We start from the raw sequence: 20,737 nt of genomic DNA, 5'->3' as shown, positions 1-20,737 counted from the left end.
AACAAAATTATCAAAAAAAAACATGGAGGACAATTTCTGGACATGGCAGGAAAGTAGAATTGAGATTGAAGATCAGTAATGATCTGCTGAACGGTGGAGAAAGTGACATGATTTACTCCTATTTCAGTGACCTTGAAGAAATCAGAGGGTTACTCCTAGAATCAGAAGAACTCAATCATTTAGAGTCTGCCAATGATTACAAGTGCAACAGGACTAATTAGCCACAAATGGCCACTTACTGCTACATCCAACAACAGCTCTCCCCGGGTGCCATGAAGAATCTTCACCAGGTTTCCAATGCTCTTCTCCCAGATGTAGAGTGCATGCTGCCGTGCTGAACCTGCACAGATGTACTCCCCATCACCGGAGAAACAACACTTCTTCCAGGGAGTCCTGACATTGAGACAAACAATTAGGTCATAGAATGTTTTAAAAATCCACACAAAAACAGAAAGAGTCTTTCATTCTGGTATACATGTTAGAGGCAAACTATGAATGCTCACTGTGTAAATGCCTTGTGATTTCTATAAATGAAAAGATTTAATCCACTAAACAAAATCAGGGGGCATCTCTGAGCTTTTCAATAATTAAACATGAGCAAAAGGAGTAGTTTTGCAAAGTGGGATATCTACGATAATTCTTTTCAATAGAAAGCCATTAGCAACAATCATTCTCCCATTTCTTGGTAATTTCATTATCAATTGAATTAATCAGCATGAACTTGTGAGGTGGCACCTTCAGAGATTCCAGTCAGTCCCCTCAAACCCAGCATTGAGAAAATGCTCTAGCCAAGAGCAACAAAACCACTAATGTTTCCATTAACTGTTACGTCTGTACCACACAGAGTTATGATGTTGTTACAGTTTCTAACTTGGTAGTGGTGCAGTGGAAATGTCACTGGTCTGGTAATCCAGAAGTTCAGTTAAGTAGTCTGGGGAGACTTAAGCAGTCTAGGGAGACTGGTGTAAACCCCATCACGGTTGCTGGTGAGATTTAAATTCAATTAATAAATTTAGAATTGAAAGCGAGTCTCAGTAACGATGACCATGAGAACACTGTCAATTGTCATAAAAACCAAAGCTGGTTCACTAACTCTCTTTAGGGAAGGAAATCTGTCATCATCATCTGCTCTAGCCAGCACGCCTTTCAATTCAACAGCAACTGGGGTTGATCAACAAATGCTGGCCTTAACAAAAACGCACACATTATAGGAAAAAGTCACTCTAAAAATCTCCTGTAGTTTATTCAAATACTGACCTGTTCACCAAGTCCTGCAGTTTCTGCATTGGTTCAGGTTCCCCCTCACGCCCACATGTTAAGATCTCTCGGCCATCGTACACTCGAATGATTCTGTCTGCCGTGTTTATTAGAAAACAGCTACCAAGATAGAGAAAGAATAGTTTAATGAAAAATTACACACTGCTACATTGAGGCAGAGTGGAAGTAAACAGGCAGCTCTTGCTAGCATAGAAATAAAATGCAGTGAAATCCATCTAACAATTGTTAGATGCAAGAGGTGTTTAAAATCAAAGAGAAGCTCAAGGATGTTTTCTATCACTTGTTTCATGAGGCTTTAAGTCAGGAAAGAAAACAGGAATTTTATAAAGCAGTGAACTGAATATTTTGGGGCATGGGTGAATGTTAGATTAGGTGTACTCTATTTGATAGTCCAAACAGAAAAATAATTTTTAATACTTAAATGCAAAGTAAACTTAAAAAAAAAAGAATGACAAACATTTTGACGTTTTGCCCAAGAACAGGGTTCAAAATATGCCAGGAGTTGGAAGAACTCACCCTCCAAAGTATCCTAGAACTGTACAGCACAGAAACTGACCCTTTGGTCCAACTTGGCCATGCTGACCAATATCCTAAATTATTCTAGCCACATTTGCCAGCATTTGGTCCATATCCTTTTAAACCTTTCCTATTCATGTACCCATCCAAATGCCTTTTACAAGTTATAATTGTCCCAGACTTCACCAACTCCTCTGATAGCTCATTCCATACACACACCACCCTCTGCTGTAAGAAGCCTGGAAAATCCAGTCATGGCATGCAACCAATGAAAGAAAAGCTCCCACAACATGCACGGAAGAATGCATGTGTGAGGAGCTACTCCTCCGGACAATAGGTTCTTGTCTCTCTGTGCTCAATGTTTCAGCTCTTCAATCAGAGTTTCCTTCTCTTCGGAGGAGAACCCTAAAAATAGAAATAAAGGAGGGAATGACACCACATCAATAATAATTCAATCAGGAAGAACAGGAAAGAATAGAGACCCTGAATACCAAGTAGTAGTCAAATACGAAATCCCAGTAAGACCTATTGAAAAAGATGTATTTATATCAGTGTCTAAGGCAATCACTTTGGCATTTTTGGCACTGCAAAATAAACATGACTGTTCAGGTTGTTCATCCGTTGATTTTTGCATTAAATGCGAGTCTCAGGCATTCCTGAATGACCTCATTACAACCTGGCCCAAATTTGGGCAAAAGAGCTGAACTTCAGAGAAAAAGTGAGAGTGACAGTCCTTGACAGGCAGGTAGTATTTAAACAAATGTGGCATCAAGGAGCCCTATCAAAATTGAAGTCATAGGGAACCAAGGGGAAAACTCTCCGCTGATTGGAGTCATCCCTGGCACGAAGGAAGATATCTGCGGTTGTTGGAGGTCAATCACTTCAAATCCATGACATATCTGCAGTAGTTCCTCAGACTAAGTGCTCTCGGCTCAACTACCTTCAGCTATTTCACCTCCATCATAAGACCAGACGTGGGAATGTTTGTTGAAGATTACACAATCTTCAGCACATTTACCACTCCTCAGATATTAAAGCAATCTGTATCCAAATGCAGCAAGACTTGGACAACACTCGGGCTTGGGATGATAAATGGCAATTAACATCATCGCCATCAAGTGCCAGGCAATGAGCATCTCCAATAAGAGCGAATCTAACTGCCGTTCCTTGACATTCAGCACACTACCATCACTGAATCTCCCAGTGTTAACATCCTGGGATGTTACCATTGATTCAGAAACTGAACCTAATGAGCAAAATAAATATTGTCGTGATAATGATCATGGATTAGGAACCTTGCAAGTAACTCAGCTGATTCCTCAAAACTTGTCTACCACTTACAAGGCACAAACTGGGAGCGTGAAACACTCTCTATTTGCTTGCAGCGCCAACAACACTCAAGAAGCTCTGCATCATCCACGACAAAGCAGCCACTTGAGTGGCACCCAAACCACCATCTTCAAAATTCACTCCCTCAAACACCACCTTCTCAAAAGGGAAATAGGGATGGAAAATAAACGCTGGCCCCGTGACTCATGAGTGAATAAAAAACACAAATACACAGGGGTGGCTGTGTGTGCCAGCCAAAAGATGCACGACAATCTGCAGCAACTCACCAATGCTTTGAAGATAGCATCTTTTAAACTTGCAACCCCTAACTAGAAGGACAAAAGCAATGGATACATGGGGACACTACCACCTGAAAGTACCCCTTCAAGCCACACACTATCCTACGTGAAACTATACAGTTGTTCCTTTACTGTTGGTTGGTCAAAATCTTTGAACTCTCTCCCCAACAGCACTGTAGGTTTTTCTGCCCGTGGTCTGCAGTGGTTCAAGAAGGCAGCTCATCAACACCACCTGCTAAAGAGCCCTTATGGATGGGCAATAAATGCTAGCCTAGCCAGCAATGCCCATGCTCATAAATGAACAAGTAAAACTGTGCATTAGAACTATGCTTCCATTTCCCTCACCAACTAGCCTGAACCTTTGGTTAAGATTCCAATGTCACAAACCATGTCGTGTTATGGTGTGTTACCTGGCTTCTTCTGGCACAACTCAGTTAGCATTACAGCCAGCATGGTTAGTCTTGGATGGCTAAAACTGAGGTTTGAGCATATAGGGATGTGTGGGAACTTATTTCCCAACCAAGTGTCCTGTATATTCAATGCTGCTCAACCGAAAGGACCAAACTTCTCTAACCATAAAAAGGGGTGGAAACATCGGTCTATGCTTAACTACAGACATGGATAGCAATGCAGTCCCCAGTATTCCCTGTTTTTTCTGTTTTCATTTCACATAATCTTAACTGGGATCGCTGCACCTCCCAACGCATTGTTCAGACTTGCTCCAAAAAAAAAACACCACTGAGAAAGGTACCAAAGAGTTTCCAAAACAAACCCACACTCAAATCATTAATCAATTCTTTTAAAGGTATTTAAGGGTTGGGGGGGGGGGGGGGGGACGACACAGGAGGGCCGAGAGAGAGATGGTACTAAAGGGAGGTAATAAAAACACAAATACGAGGACTCTGCAAAACAACACAAGTGGTGCAGTCCCTCTGGAGCTCCCATTCTGATCACTGCACTGTCCTAGCCAGACTCACACCATCAAGTGAAAACAGAGCTCACTCTAAGCTTCCTGAAAAATCTGCGAATCAATAAAATTCTCACCTCCCTTTCCTTGCAAATTCGATAGATTTAATAGCAGTGGTGTTACTGGTGCCCGTTGTGACTCTGAATGAAGCTACCAGGTCTTGTGAGTCAGTCTTCAGAACTAAGATCTGAAAATACAAAGCACATTTTAGCATTATCAACAAAAACAAGAAAAACAAGAATTGAGTAATGTCACAAGGGTCAACATGTGCCCTAAATGGTGGTATCTCAGCTCTCCCTTCCACTGTCTCAGGCATCAAACTGACTAGTGATACAGAAAAATTAAACTCAAAACTCGCTAGAAAAATTAAAGTTATATCAGTCAATGACAAAAACAAAAAACAGAAAATTCTATTCATATGAAAACATCTAAACCCAACACCTGCATTTTTCTCTTCAAGAGGAAGAGATACCATGAACATTATCATCCTCTATAACGATGCAGCAACTTTATGGATCAGAAGCTGAGGGCAATAAGTGTCCTGGGTTTGATCTTTGCACAGTGCTGATTTAGCTAAAGTCACCACTAAGGGGCATTACAGCTAGACTCAGGAAAATAAATTTTAACAAAAATTATCCAGGATTTCCAATCCTGACCATCAGTGGTGCTTTCTTGGAAATGCAAAACCTTTTGTGTCTTTCTTTCTCTCTCTCCTTCTCCTTCCAGTATTGGTTGACATGCAGTCATTGTTCATTTTTTGACCTCACCAAAGCAGGAAGCTGCTGGGGCAAATCAAGGGAGGACTTCAAGCATCAGGGGATCTGTACCCCAGTCACCAGAGGGAGGGTAAAAGCTTGGCGGTAGGAGATTTCTCATTCCTTAATTGTATGAAGAGCAACGTACATCTAAAGATACAGCCAGTTGTGACAAAGTAATGGATCTTTTGGACATTAATTCCAATGCGTTTTCCCAGGTGAGATTGTAGAGAAATAGATTGTAAATAAATAAATCAATTTTCTTACTTAAATAAGACAACATTATTATTTATAGTTATGTGCAAGTACATTCAGAATTGACACATATGATCTATTCATGACAAAACAGGAAGATTGGAGCAAGAGAGTTTTCCCATAATGCTCACCTTTCCCTTGGCATTCCCTGTGTAAATATATTCCCCTCGTCGATCAAAAGATGCCACGACATTAAGATCTGAATCATCATCTACAGGTAGAACCACGTGCTTAGAGTCAGAGAGAGTTAATAACACTGGAGCACATTTCATTGGGCAGACAAGGACCCTGTTCCTGTTAACACAATCAAGTACAAATCTGTTACAAATACACACCTAAGGGCTAGTCCTTCATTATTAAACTGAACTAACCAATAATTAGAACTGAGAAGCCAAGGAGGAGGTATCCCCCCACACAGCTTTATTAAATGCAATACACACACATATCACTATCAATATACGTAATGGTTATTACAGAGAAATAGCACTCCAAATGACCAGTTAGCAACTTCAGATCATAAGTACCACTCCCACTTTCAGCAACAGGTGCCAACAACGATTCGGCTATCATTCACATCTCCTTTTAGGGTCCTCTTGAGATGCAGTATGGAGTTTGGGTGTGAGTATGGAGTTTCACGACAGCTCTGATGAAGTCATCTAGACTCGAAATGTTAGCATACAGTCTCTCCATGGATGCTGCCTGGCCCGCTCTGATCTCCAGCATTTTTATTTTCAGAGCAAGGATACCTGGGTTCCAATCGCACCTGCTCCAACAGTGCTGATTACAAAATATCATACCACAGCTGGACCATCTTTTGTTTCTTGTCCACTGCAGACACATTTCACTTTTGTCACTTCAGCTTACACTCTTCACCTTATCACAGACTTTTCTACCACGGTATTTGGCAACAAATCATTGAATCTTTAACATTTTATTGTTCTGATCAAAATTCATTCAAATTATTCCGCAATGGTTCCTCTTCACTGATGCTGCCAGGCCTGATGAGCGTTTCTAGCATTGTCTACATTTACTTCAGACTTCAACTTTTTTCCAAGGGACGAAGGCATTGCAGGCTAGATCATCATTTACTGCCCATTCCCTTAGAGTCCACCACTTTGCTACAGGTCTGGAATCACACGTAGGCCAGACCAAGAAAGTGTTACGAAGTTGGGCAGAGTGTTCATGAATTCGAAGACAGGAAGTTGGAATGGCTGGTTTCAAAAAAAAGGATAACGGGGCAAAAGAGTGCCTGGTCCCTTCAAGAGACTGTGCTTTGTCTGTGCTTGGAAGTTTACAAGTACTGTGCACAGCAAGTACCCGAACTGAAACATTTTGTATCGAACAGCCAAGCAGCAGTTTTGCCAAAGCAACAAGTTTGAATTTGGCTAATAAGTTTAAACAAAGCACTCAGAGCTTCAAAGATAACTGAACTTAAAAATTGATCGTTTTACCGACATTGGGCCAATCCTATGTAAGAAATGCTATTATGTCATTGTGGATATAAAGATTTGAAAAATCAGGAGAGACCAAGCTTCATCAGCAGCGAAAGCAAGTGAGCATCTGAGATACAAAACTGGCTTTCAAATAAAATTACTGAGCTCTCTCAAAAGATCTATCAAAGGTACCACAGCATTTTAGCTCAAAGTCCTCACTGAAGAAATTAAAGAGAAAAGCATAGAAGACAGCAGAATTATCGGAAGAAAGGTGTTTGTGATATGAGATCAACAGAAGACTGGAGATAAAGCAAAGAAGGCACAGACTGAGCAAACTTGTATGGATTAAGTTTTAATTTATTGTTTTCTTATTAACTGGGTTTGTACAAGTGTGACTTATGTTTATTTGAACAGAATTCCAGTAGAATTTAGACCAGTTAGGAAGTAGTTAATAGTCTAGGGGGGAATTGTTCGGTTTGTTACTAATTCTGTTAATTTGTTCATCGTTAGGATTAAATATTTCTCATTATTTGTAAAGTGGAGATCAGGTATTTTCTTTCTTTTAAACACTCTTAACAGATTACAAGGGGAAAGGCGAGCTTCTCTGGGTGTTTTGAGGCTAATAATTAGGAGGGAACCTCTACTCCCATCATAATAGATCGGGGCTCGTGTTTTGGTGTAACTATCAGAGGGGTTCGGCCAATTCCCCCTCCGTAACAAAAGGCGGGCAGATTTCCTTTCCTTAGGGACATTAGAGAACATTTTCTTTTTAAGCAACAATCAACAGTGGCTAGATAACAAAGTGTGAAGCTGGATGAACACAGCAGGCCAAGCAGCATCTCGGGAGCACAAAAGCTGACGTTTCGGGCCTAGACCCGATACTTCAGCTTTTGTGCTCCCGAGATGCTGCTTGGCCTGCTGTGTTCATCCAGCTTCACACTTTGTTATCTTGGATTCTCCAGCATCTGCAGTTCCCATTGTCACCAATCAACAGTGGCTATATGGTTGTTATTAAATCGATATTTTATTTCTTAATTCTAGATTTTCTGGGTATTTGCACTATTTTGCTTTTGACCCATAGCAATTAGAATTTGGATTCTGTGACTCCTGGCAGCAAGTTTCAAAAGAACAGCGTGCAGCAGAACCAGAGAGTAAGCTTCCCTTTCATTTCTGCAAGGAGACAAAACAAAGAAAATCACTGATTCTTTATAATGTGCCCACGGTTAGAGTTGGGAATGGCAGACTTTCTGATGCAAATACTAATCATGAGATGTTAACAAGCATTAAAATGCCAACAATCTATACAAATAGAGTAACTCAGCCCAAAAAGCGCAGATGCTTGGCTTTTTAAATGGATATTTCCCAAAAGTGCCACCCTATGGATCACTCAGATTCACTATTTCAAATGCAAATTAGGGACACATGCCCCGTACCCACCCAAAACTGAGCTGGAATTGCCCAAACCTTGTCACATGAGGAAAGAGTACCTTTAACATTCCTAAGCTTTCAAATTTTAGAGGGAAATGTAAACAGAAGAATTAGAAAGAAGCTTCATGCATCTTACTTTCACAGCCTCAAGTGGACTAAAGGTTTGGAATGATCTGCATTCCTGGTAATTTCATTGCAAATCTATCCAAACTTTTGGAACACTTACTGATCTCTGGGATGGAATTGGACTTTGAGCACTGGCGAGGGAAATCGGAACCTCTGGTCACAATCTCCAGACAGAACATCCCACAGCGACACAATGTTATCAGTTGAGGCACTGACTAGTTTATGTCCATCGCGACTCCAACTGTGAAGAGAAACGTGAATATGTTTTAAAAGTGTGATCTCCACAGGATGTAGACATCGCTCAATGCATTTGAGAAAGTGGTGGCAGCTTCTAAAACCTCGGTGTTCTAGGTTGCTATAAAGGAGGGAATTCCAGGTTTTCGACTCAGCAACGGTGAATGAACAAAGACATATTTCCAAGTCAGGATAGTGCAAATTATGTAACATGTTAGAAGTGTCAATACATTGATAGTTTTTATAATGTTTAGTTTTTCTTAATAAATTTAATGCTTGTCATTGCATCCTCAGCAACTGCAGCTACAACTGGGAACACTGAAGCTCTCTACCGGCTAAAAGGAAAAGGTCAATGCTGTTAGTGTACGAATGAATCGAGCCATATGTAACTCTGCCTAGTAAAAGTTAAAGAAATCGACCCAAAGGGATAGGTGGCATGACTAAAGGCACATGTGAACCAAATCTGCAGTTAAAAACAAAATCAAGTAAAAATGTTGTGTATAATTATGATGATACACCATTAAATATTCCAAGAGCTTGGATCTGTACCAGACGGAACTGAAATTTAAAACAGAGGAAGGAGAGTAGTGCTGCACCACCACCTTCTGGGTGGAGGAGAGAAGTGCAGTTACTCTTGAAATAATTACAGAATCCCTACAGTGTGGAAGCAGGCCCTTCAGCCCAACAAGTCCACACCGAACCTCAGAGCATCCCACCCAGGCCCATTCCCCCCATAAACCACCCAATCTACACCTCCCTGAACACTACCGGCATTTTAGCATGGCCAATCCACCTAACCTGCACATCTTTGGACTGTGGGAGGAAACTGGATCATCTGGAGGAAAGCCATGCAGACACAGGGAAAAGGTGCAAACTCCACACAGACAGTCGCCCGAGGCTGGAATCAAACCTGGGTCCCTGGCACTGTGAGGCAGTAGTGCTAACCACTGAGCTACCATGCCGCCCTAATCTGGGAGTATAAATGGCAGCAACTGAAGAACAAAAATCAGATTAGGGAAAAAGAATGGGATGTGGGGGACAGGGTGGGGCTCTTTCAGCACTTCAAAAATAAGAAAAAAAATAAAGTATTTAATATATACGTCAATCAATTCTAAATTTGTCATATCGAATAAAATAAAGACAGTGGTGTGTACATAAAACGAACTGCCAGAAGTGGTGGAGGCAGGTACAATAACAACATTTAAAAAACATTCGAACAAGTAAATGGATGGGAAATCTTCAGAGGGATATGGGCCAAATACAGGCTAATGGAACTGGTTCAGTTTAGGAAACCTGCTCGGCACAGACTAGTTGGGCTAATCTGTGTGCTGTACCACTCTATAAAATTCACAATGTGCTGCACTACTATGAAACTGGTATGTGAAAAGAGGAGTGTTTGCAATCACAACATTTGGTGCCCAAGAAGGGAGGTGATTCTCGTCAGTCAGCATTTGAATCCTTGTTTTTTTTAAATTGTTTACATAAAATGACTAATGCAAAAAGCATTTGTAAGCTCCAGCTGTGGGGTGCATTTATTTTGGGTTGCAGTACTGTCAGAGAAAGCAGCTCAGGTTTCATAGGGTGATTTATACTAGCTGTTGAAGTGGGAAGACAAAGACAAATAAAATCTAAACACTGACAGGTACAGTGTTTGCGCTTTGTGAAGAATGAATGAGGAAAGACATAAATTGAAGAATTATGATAAAGTTTGAAAGGGACTGGCAAAAGACCTACGAGTTCCGTTATCAAGACTTCACAAACAGTGAATTACAGACGTGCGCACACATGTTGGGTGAGCTGGATTGTGCAGTGTGTGTGTGGAGAGCTCACCATGTTGAATAATGCATTTGTTAAGCTCCATTTTGAATACAACATGCAATTCTGACATTTCACATTGGGACAAATGCACATCAGTAAACGTGCAAAAAACAGAAGCATGTCCTAAATGTAAAAACAATGATGAGTTACAAACAGGCTATAGAAAGTTCCACTTCAAGTCCTGACGAAGGAATAAAGATTGCACAGATTAAGGAAAGTATCTAATGGTGCAGATAGCTGATCACAGGACAATGCAGCAGGCCATCAGAATGAGAGGAAATTTATCCAAATGAATTAAAAATCAACTTAGAACAGATCTCAAAATAAAATCCTTCATAATTAGGGGACAAGTGTTTGGAATGATTTCCCTGGTTAGGTGGCTGAATTTCAAAGAACGACTGGATGCTTGATTGGTTACAAATATCTGTTCTTGAGAAACAACTCTGTTTGGTTGTGTTATTTCACACCTCTCGAACATTTGGGTTTAAACCTAGATTTAGCAACACTACCACTGTGCCACAGAGACCTCTATGTTCTTAAGAGGATAATTGATGGGAGACTGCATCAGGAAGTTGAGAGGCAAGTTGAAAACAGGCAATACTAAATTTGTTGACCACAAAGATTCAGGCGTAGCTCACTATTGATTAGATCTCTGAAACATGAGCAGCCGAAGGAGAAAAGTTAGACTTGCTTTGCATTTCCTGAATTTTCCGTTTTTCTTTCAAGTTTCCAAAATTTCATGTTTCATCTTTCTCTCTGGATTCACAACAGCAATTTCTGAGGGGGCACACAAATGTTACTATCATCTGCTAAACACTAAACTCGAGGAGGGTACAATGCTCTATCATGAATGGTTAGTTACCAGCTAATTGACCTGGTATTCTTTCATTCCCAAAGTGTTAATACCCATTTCCACCTTATCAGCAACAGTAGAAGTGTACACTATTACCTGATGAAGCCCTGAAATGGGAAAAGTTCACCAGCATCAGAAACCAAGTTTCCAAGTTTGGCCCTAATTTGTACAAAGTTAAACAGTCTGAACCAAAGGTGCAGGAGCATGAAAACTTAGCGGACAGATCTGTCACTGCAGAAGGAAAAGTGGTCCTTAACCTTGCTGGGACATGTGTGCTGAGGACAGATGGCTGTCTCCTACATTCAGGGTCCAGCTGCAGTTACACAGAGTGGCTATTCATGAACATAATGGCTAGCATCTGTGCAGCTGCACCTCAATATGAAATCAACCCATACTTGGAGGTGGAGAGTTTGCAAAATGTGTTTTGGTTTCAAAACATAGAGGCACAAATACACATGCATAAACACACATACAGGTCATCAATTACCATAATGAACAAACTGGATGGATGTGTGCACTGATGATTTTGGCAATACCCCTCGTCAGGAAGTCCCAAATGACAATACGGCCATCGTTACACCCCACAGCGAGCAAGGTACCCCACCTGTTAAAGGTACAGGTGAGGGCCATGCTGATACAGTCCAGAGTTCCATCCGCCTCCTGCAAAAATAAACTAAGTCACAGCCAGAGAAGAACAAGATTGCATTGTACACAACAATTTGTATTTACATAGCTCCTTTCATATAGTCAATCCATCCCAAGGTGATTCAAAACAGCACTGACAGTAAGCCATTATAATTATTAGGAGTGCTGAATAACAGCTTCACCAGTCAGATTTAAGGAGCATTTTAAAAGGAATGGACAGAGGTGGAAAGGTATAGCAATTTTTTAGCTTAGAGCACTTAGTAAGTGCAGCTAGACGCTGTCCTTGAACAGGTCATTTGAAGGTGGGTGTTGGCCAGCCGTCCTCAGCGCACACAGTCCAACAAGGCTGATAGTCCCCCTCTGGTTGCATTACAAGATTTGAAAATTGAGTGACCCCTCAGCAGGAATGAGTGTGTTTCTGGGCTGTCTGTGAGAACAGGGTCCTGGTAGAGAAGCAGCATCACTGTTACAACTTGCTTGGAGCTCTCAGAGACTAGTGCTGCTTCAAAGCTCAGGACCCTGAAATTTCAGCTCATAACCCTACACAGGACCCTGGTTTAGGGCCTAGGCAACTAAAAATAAACCCAACAACGGAGGTGCTGGGGAAATTGGGGCTACACACAATCCCAGAATTGACGCTGAGTTCTCAATGGGTTAAAGAATAGGCAGATGCTTGACAGTTAGCGAGGGACAAGGAAACAGAGGGATTTAACAAACACAGATCAGAAATATTAAATTGAAAGTCTGCCAAATTGTGAGGTAATTTTAGTTAGTGAGCATGGGAAAATGTGCAAACGAGATACAGAATTGGCTGGCCAACAGAAGACAGCGAGTGGTAGTTGAAGGAAAATATTCTGCCTGGAAGTCAGTGGTGAGTGGGGTTCCACAGGGGTCTGTCCTTGGGCCTCTACTGTTTGTAATTTTTATTAATGACTTGGATGAGGGGATTGAAGGATGGGTCAGCAAATTTGCAGACGACACAAAGGTCGGAGGTGTTGTTGACAGTGTAGAGGGCTGTTGTAGGCTGCAGCGGGACATTGACGGGATGCAGAGATGGGCTGAGAGGTGGCAGATGGAGTTCAACCTGGATAAATGCGAGGTGATGCATTTTGGAAGGTCGAATTTGAAAGCTGAGTACAGGATTAAGGATAGGATTCTTGGCAGCGTGGAGGAACAGAGGGATCTTGGTGTGCAGATACATAGATCCCTTAAAATGGCCACCCAAGTGGACAGGGTTGTTAAGAAAGCATATGGTGTTTTGGCTTTCATTAACAGGGGGATTGAGTTTAAGAGTCGTGAGATCTTGTTGCAGCTCTATAAAACTTTGGTTAGACCGCACTTGGAATACTGCGTCCAGTTCTGGGCGCCCTATTATAGGAAAGATGTGGATGCTTTGGAGAGGGTTCAGAGGAGGTTTACCAGGATGCTGCCTGGACTGGAGGGCTTATCTTATGAAGAGAGGTTGACTGAGCTCGGTCTCTTTTCATTGGAGAAAAGGAGGAAGAGAGGGCACCTAATTGAGGTATACAAGATAATGAGAGGCATAGATAGAGTCGATAGCCAGAGACTATTTCCCAGGGCAGAAATGGCTAGCACGAGGGGTCATAGTTTTAAGCTGGTTGGTGGAAAGTATCGAGGGGATGTCAGAGGCAGGTTCTTTACGCAGAGAGTTGTGAGAGCATGGAATGCGTTGCCAGCAGCAGTTGTGGAAGCAAGGTCATTGGGGTCATTTAAGAGACTGCTGGACATGTATATGGTCACAGAAATTTGAGGGTGCATACATGAGGATCAATGGTCGGCACAACATTGTGGGCTGAAGGGCCTGTTCTGTGCTGTACTGTTCTATGTTCTATGTTCTGTGAGATTGTTTGCAAGCCAAGATACAGACTGCAGAAGTGTGTTCTGGCTGAGTTCAAAACTGCAGATACTGTATATTGGAAAGCTAGCCAAGAGAATATTAGAATACTCAACACCAATCATAACAAAATCAGTGATGAGTGCTTCAGCAGCAGATGGACTAAGACAGGATCACAGACAAACAATTTTACAGATGTACAGTTAGGCACAAAATGTTTTCAAACCTACCTCTGGGTAGTTCTGTCCAAAGGACTCTGTTTAAAAGAAATAGAAACATCAATTTAGACACTAGGTCTTGAAAAACAATGTAATCTTACTGAAATAAAAGAAAGAGCTATGGATGCTGAAGATCTGAAATAAGAACAGAAACTGCAGGAGAAAAATCAGTACATCTGCCAGCCTCTGTGGTGACAGAAAGCAGAGTTAATAAGTGACCCTGCTTCAGGACGCTGTACTTGAAATGTTAACCCTGTTTCTCCACAGATGCTGCCAGACCTGCCGAGTTTCTCCAGGAATTTCTGTTTTAGCTTGCAATCTTACTTAATTGTCTCAATATATACGGTAAATATAAATGCTCATGTTCTGATCTTAAAAGGATATTCTTCCACATTGCAACACCAACCCAGCAGGTTCCACATGCTCACAGGGCACACATGACCATTTGGCCAGCTGTTCTTACACCTGCTCCTTGTCTGCTCTGGTTTTCACCATGGTCCCATACAGCATTTTCTAAGTTTTTATACATTTACCTGTCTGAATGTTGCTATTAAATCTGCTGCCACCATGCTGTCCGTAATGGATATTGCAAAGTTCTGCAGTCACCATTCACTACAAGGCCAACAAAAACACTCCCTTCAAGTATGTGAGCAGCCTTCCGGAAAGCGACACCTTCGCAGGTGACAGTCCAAAACTGTGAATTCCTGCTTTACAAACTTTAAGCACAGATCTTTGTTCTCATCATCTCATGTCAAAATGTTGATTCAGAATGCCACACATTTCTAATTAATGCACAGGTTCATGGGACTGAAGAGGTGGTGTTCAGAAAGTTAGTACAAGCAGGGTGGACTAAACCTCCTTGTGCTGTGATTCTATGGATCAGACTTTGGGGGAATTCCTTGAACAAGCAATAAAGAAATAATACAGATATTTAGAACCAGCAATTCAGCAGCTATGGGAGAACCCCAGGCTACCTGCACCACTCAAGCACAGCACCTGCTATCAGTCTGAGAAATAATTCAATCCTTTCATACATTACTAATTTTTAAAAAATGTTTATTCACAGCCTCACAGGAGTGAGCACTACTAGTGTGATTGGTGTTAATTTCTCAACCCCACTTGCCCTTGAGGAGGTGGTGATGAGACACATTTTCAAACCAAGGCAGGCCAAGTGGTATAGATACATGCAGAATGTTGCATGAAGGGAGGTCCAGGACTTTGACTCAATAATAACGATTGAACAACAATACAGATCTAAAAATGGGATAGTGTGTAACTCAGAGGAAATCTCGCAGGTGGTGATGCTTCTAAGCTTCTGCTGCCTTTGGTCTCCTGGAATGAGAGAGAACATTGGTTTGACAGTTGCTGTCAGAGAAGACTCAGTAAGTCACTTCAGCACATCTTGTCAATGAAACAGAATGTGATGCTGTGTAATGTCAAGCTTTTCAAATGATACCATGGCTGCATATTCCACATTTCAACATTGCTGCTGCCCCTCATACCAGGTGGCCTGCTGAAATTGTACATCACTCTTGATTTTTTTTGCCATCCTCACTATCCACTTGCAACTGTAATGGCTTCGAACTATATCTACATCAATCCCTCTTTCTGGTACCTTCCTGATCGTCATACCTTTGCAGTGCTGATCAAAAGCCTCAAATGCTAATATTTTCTTTCTGGTTGTCATTTTTTTTTAAGTGTTATTCATCCACTTGCAATTTCAAACACATATATATAAATCACACACACACACATCTGTATTTCAAAGGTCTCCAATTCTTCCAAATGCACTTACTGATCCCAGTTTCTCAGTCAAACAGAGAATGGAAAGAAAGTAGCATCTTATGAGTTTTTTCCTCATTACAAACTTGAGTTTTCTTACAAAGATATTCTCTCTTCACAACATTACTTCTAGCTATCTCTATACTTCTAATTTCTGTATCATATCTGCCATCCTGTTACCATTTGCCGCAAACAAAAAAAACCATCTGTTTCTTCCAGTGGGAATCCATTCTTTTCTGTCTTCACTTTAATTCTTCTGCAGTATTCATTTTATTTACAATTTATTTTTCTTTTTGTGCTCATACTCAATCTTTATTCTATACTAGATTTTACTTGATCTGTAATATTTTCCCAATTCTGCAAGTAGCATTATGTATTGAGCATACACTAAGTTTATATTCTTGCCTCCTATCTGTAGCTCTGGAAGTATTATTGATTCCCTGAATATTTGCTCCATGTATAGAGTGAATGTTTGCAACAGGACACAGAGTTGTGATACACCTCCCTTCACTTGAGACATACTGGAGTGCCCTTCCAGCCTGCTGCTCGCTATTTTGTCCCAGTATAGACTCTAAATAAATCTGTCATTTTAGTGGCAAGATGTTTATTAACTTTTGGTGACAAAGACAATTGATAGCTTTATCATAGTCTAAATCCAGAATACATTTGACCAATCTCTGCTTTGAATGTGTTTTTTTTTCCTAGTATGATTTTCAAGATAAGTTGATAAGTGACCTTTCTAAAGTTATAATTCAAAAATGATACATTCCATTGCTTTAGCTTCCTTAAACTTAAAGGACACATATCACTTGGAATGGATCCTGCATATGCACTTGATAACAAAATTCTGTTAGCACTTCTAATTCAGTTTCTTCAAGGGCTTTTAGATGAGATTTTGTTGTTACTTCTGCTATGTCTGGAACTTTTCCGGGATTGATCATTTTAAACCATCTTGATTTTGTGTACCCAATTTCAAAAGTTCTCCCTTCATTTCTATCCATCAAGGATTTCACCTTCTGGTGTATAACTCTCACTGTGATTTCTTTTACATTGCCAATACTTCTTCATATGTCGCATTATGCAATTTCTGCTCAGCTTGCCGACACACGTTCTTTATTTTCGATTTGATTGGACTAGTGTGCTGCTTTTCTTTCCATTTCTACCATCAGTGTATCTTATCTGTCATCCACTCCTGTCCACGTTTCCCCTTTCTTTCCCATCTTGAAATATTTTCTCTGCAGTGTGTTATATGTTTTATTCCGTGGTTTTCCATTTGTTCTCGATTTCTTCTTCTGCGAACAATGCTTGCTCAAATTCCTAAATCCTGAAACATTCTTACCCATTTTTTAAACACAGTTCACATTTAAAAATAACATGCTGATGGGAGATTGCTTTGAGATGTCTAGAGGATGTGAATATCACTCCGACCATCCAGCTTGCCCCGTGCTAACTGCTCACCCTCCGCCTTTTGCCACCCCAACCTCTCTCTCCTATTACCCCTTGAACACCTGCCTCCCCTTACACACTCCACTGCTCAAAACAGCCCTCGCCTCAACCTCTCCTTTACCCCCGCTCCTCCCAACTTCTAGCCTCTTCCCTTCCGCCCTGTCATTACTCCATGTTACTCACACCACACCTCACCGTTCTCTTCATTTATCATTTCCCTCTCTCCACACCTCATCCTTCCCTCGAGCAACTCACTCCCCTTCCTTCAATGAATGCAAATCTCCCTCCAGGCAACCCTCGCTCCACTTATCATTCCCTTCTGTCCAGTTACCCCCTCCTCCCCCTCTGGTTACCCCCTCCTCTCCCTCCGGTTACCCCCTCCTCCGGTTCGCCCTCCTCTCCTTCCGGTTACCCCCACCTCTCCCTCCGGTTACCTCCTCCTCTCCCTCCGGTTACCCCCACCTCTCCCTCCGGTTACCCCCACCTCTCCCGCCTGTTAACCCCTCCTCTTCCTCCGGTTACCCCCTCCTCTCCATCTAGTTCACTCCTCTCCCTCCTGTTACCCCCTCCGGTTACCCCCTCCTCTCCCTCCGGTTACCGCCTCCTCTCCCTCCGGTTCAGTCCTCCCCCTCCTCTCCCTCCGGTTCCCCCCTCCTCTCCCTCCGGTTCCCCCCTCCTCTCCCTCCGGTTCAGTCTTCCCCCTCCTCTCCCTCCGGTTACCCCCTCCTCTCCCTCCGGTTCAGTCTTCCCCCTCCTCTCCCTCCGGTTACCCCCTCCTCCCCCTCCGGTTCATCCCTCCTCCCCCTCCGGTTACTCCCTCCAGTTCCCTCCCTCCTGTTCCCCCCTCCTCTCCCTCCTGTTCCCCCCTCCTCTCCCTCCGGTTCAGTCTTCCCCCTCCTCTCCCTCCGGTTCAGTCTTCCCCCTCCTCTCCCTCCGGTTCAGTCTTCCCCCTCCTCTCCCTCCGGTTCAGTCTTCCCCCTCCTCTCCCTCCGGTTACCCCCTCCTCTCCCTCCGGTTCAGTCTTCCCCCTCCTCTCCCTCCGGTTCAGTCTTCCCCCTCCTCTCCCTCCGGTTCATCCCTCCTCCCCCTCCGGTTCATCCCTCCTCCCCCTCCGGTTCATCCCTCCTCCCCCTCCGGTTCAGTCTTCCCCCTCCTCTCCCTCCTGTTCCCTCCCTCCTCTCCCTCCTGTTCCCTCCCTCCTCTCCCTCCTGTTCCCTCCCTCCTCTCCCTCCTGTTCCCTCCCTCCTCTCCCTCCTGTTCCCTCCCTCCTCTCCCTCCTGTTCCCTCACTCCTCCCCCTCCGGTTACCCCCTCCGCTCCCTCCGGTTCCCCCCTCCGCTCCCTCCGGTTCCCCCCTCCGCTCCCTCCGGTTCCCTCACTCCTCCCCCTCCGGTTACCCCCTCCGCCCCCTCCGGTTCCCCCCTCCGCCCCCTCCGGTTCCCCCCTCCGCCCCCTCCGGTTCCCCCCTCCGCTCCCTCCGGTTCCCTCACTCCTCCCCCTCCGGTTACCCCCTCCGCTCCCCCCACTCCTCCCCCTCCGGTTCCCCCACTCCTCCCCCTCCGGTTCCCCCCCTCCTCCCCCTCCGGTTCCCCCACTCCTCCCCCTCCGGTTCCCCCCCTCCTCCCCCTCCGGTTCCCTCACTCCTCCCCCTCCTGTTACCCCCCTCCTCCCCCTCCTGTTACCCCCCTCCTCTCCCTCCTGTTACCCCCCTCCTCTCCCTCCTGTTACCCCCCTCCTCTCCCTCCTGTTACCCCCCTCCTCTCCCTCCTGTTACCCCCCTCCTCTCCCTCTAGTTCACTCCTCCCCCTCCGGTTCCCCCCCTCCTCCCCCTCCGGTTCCCCCCTCCTCCCCCTCCGGTTACCTCCTCCTCTCCCTCCTGTTCCCCCCTCCTCCCCCTCCGGTTACCTCCTCCTCTCCCTCCTGTTACCTCCTCCTCTCCCTCCGGTTACCCCCTCTCTCATGCCTGTTCCCTCCATCGCCTACCTCCTTTCCCGATTTCACTCCCTCCATCCCGTTCCTAAGGCCCAGGGCCCCCTTCCCGCACAAACACCAGGTTTTCCCTCTTACCGAGCAACTCCAGGTTCATCCTCTCTCTCGGTTTTCTCCGGGTTTATTCGTCCTCCTTCCTTCTCTCTCTCTGTCCTTCCCCGGGGTCCGGCTCTGGCTCAAACACAAACCGCCACTTTCCCTCAGGAACCGAGCCCCGGGCAGCCGCCTCCAGCAGGTCCGACAAGGAAAACCTTCCGCCGCTGGCCAGTCCGCCGCTCCTCAGCCGTTCCCCGGCGCGGAGAGCAATGGCCGCGCTACAAGGTTCCGCCCTGAACTACACAGTCAGAAAGTTTCAAATAGAAAAACAGGAATCCCTTAGAAATCCTCAGCTGCACCTGGCAGCATCTGAGGAGAGAGAAAAAGAAACTGAGTCATATCTGTTTACTTTGTTCTACAGAATGAAACACGTTGAGATGTTTCATACTTTTAAAGGTGCTGGAAATTGGTGCTGTTTTAGATGTCTTGTCAATTTTATTGTTGTTTTCTCTCTGTGGAAATGTTTATGCAAGGATCGATAATAAAACCAAAAGACATAGGAATAGAATCAGGCCAGTCAGCCCATCCAGTCTGTTCTGCTATTCGATCATCGCTGATATGTTTCTCAACCCCATTCTCCTGCCTATTCCCTGTAACCCTCGATGACCTTACTAATCAAGAACCTATCTGTCTCTGTCTTAAAGACACTCAAATGACTTGGCCTCCATGGCTTTCTGCGGCAATGAGTTCCACCGATGAACCACCCTTTGGCTGAAGAAATTCCTCCTCATCTCCATTCCAAAGGGTCATTCCTTCACTCTGAGGATATGCCCTGGGGACCCAGTCTCATCTATTAGTGGAAATATATTCTTCATGTTCACTACATTCTGGCCTGTCAGTATTCTCTTAGTTTCAATCAGATTCTCCCTCATCTTTCTAAACATCATAATATATAGACACAGCGTCTTCAACTGCTACTCATATGTCAAGACTTCCACCCCCGGATCATTCTCATAAGGTCCTCTAGACCCCTCGAATGCCAGGACATCCTTCCTTAAATATGGACCCCAAAACTTTTCACAATAATCCAAATGCAATGCATCTCTGCCCTCTTGAAATTACTCTAATATTGCATTTGCCTACCAACTGAACCTGCATAAAGTGAAGGAGGTCCCAAAATTGTGACAGATCTCCAGCCCTGTCAACCCTCACTCATCTGGGAGTCAGTAGCTGCAAAAGAAAAGGACCTGTGTTGATATGGTGCCTTAACTACCAACCCTACAAGGTAGAAATAGAGCAACCAGTAATCAATAACCTCCACATCATCTCCAGAGTAGAAAGGTAAAGGGGACATCGAAAATTGAATTTTGTTTAGAAACAAATAAACCTTTGAACACTTCAATTTGCTAGCTGTGAAAATATTTGGCTCACAAATAAAGTATGAAGAATCATTCAATTGGATTATAATAAATGTTC

At 43.6% G+C, this 20,737-nt stretch overlaps 1 protein-coding gene across 3 annotated transcripts in view; it reads right to left on the bottom strand.

Moving 5' to 3' along the window:
* The window catches only part of rbbp5 (retinoblastoma binding protein 5), a 39,062-nt gene extending 19,568 nt beyond the window's left edge, over positions 1 to 19,494 (bottom strand). For all 3 annotated transcript variants that reach the window (XM_059653329.1, XM_059653330.1, XM_059653328.1), the window contains exons 1-8: positions 19,304 to 19,494; positions 14,022 to 14,047; positions 11,779 to 11,951; positions 8,487 to 8,627; positions 5,531 to 5,693; positions 4,467 to 4,576; positions 1,258 to 1,377; positions 240 to 393 (exon numbers count right to left, since the gene is read on the bottom strand). In XM_059653329.1, coding sequence (XP_059509312.1) covers positions 240 to 393; positions 1,258 to 1,377; positions 4,467 to 4,576; positions 5,531 to 5,693; positions 8,487 to 8,627; positions 11,779 to 11,951; positions 14,022 to 14,047; positions 19,304 to 19,322 — 906 coding nt within the window. In that variant the 5' untranslated portion in view covers positions 19,323 to 19,494. The remainder of the gene's footprint in view (positions 1 to 239; positions 394 to 1,257; positions 1,378 to 4,466; positions 4,577 to 5,530; positions 5,694 to 8,486; positions 8,628 to 11,778; positions 11,952 to 14,021; positions 14,048 to 19,303) is intronic.
* Between the last annotated feature and the right edge of the window lie 1,243 nt (positions 19,495 to 20,737).

Source organism: Stegostoma tigrinum, chromosome 21, assembly GCF_030684315.1.
Source record: "Stegostoma tigrinum isolate sSteTig4 chromosome 21, sSteTig4.hap1, whole genome shotgun sequence".
NCBI lineage: Eukaryota > Metazoa > Chordata > Chondrichthyes > Orectolobiformes > Stegostomatidae > Stegostoma > Stegostoma tigrinum.
Note: the sequence above shows the minus strand (reverse complement) of the source record. Positions and strands in the feature narration are given on the sequence as shown.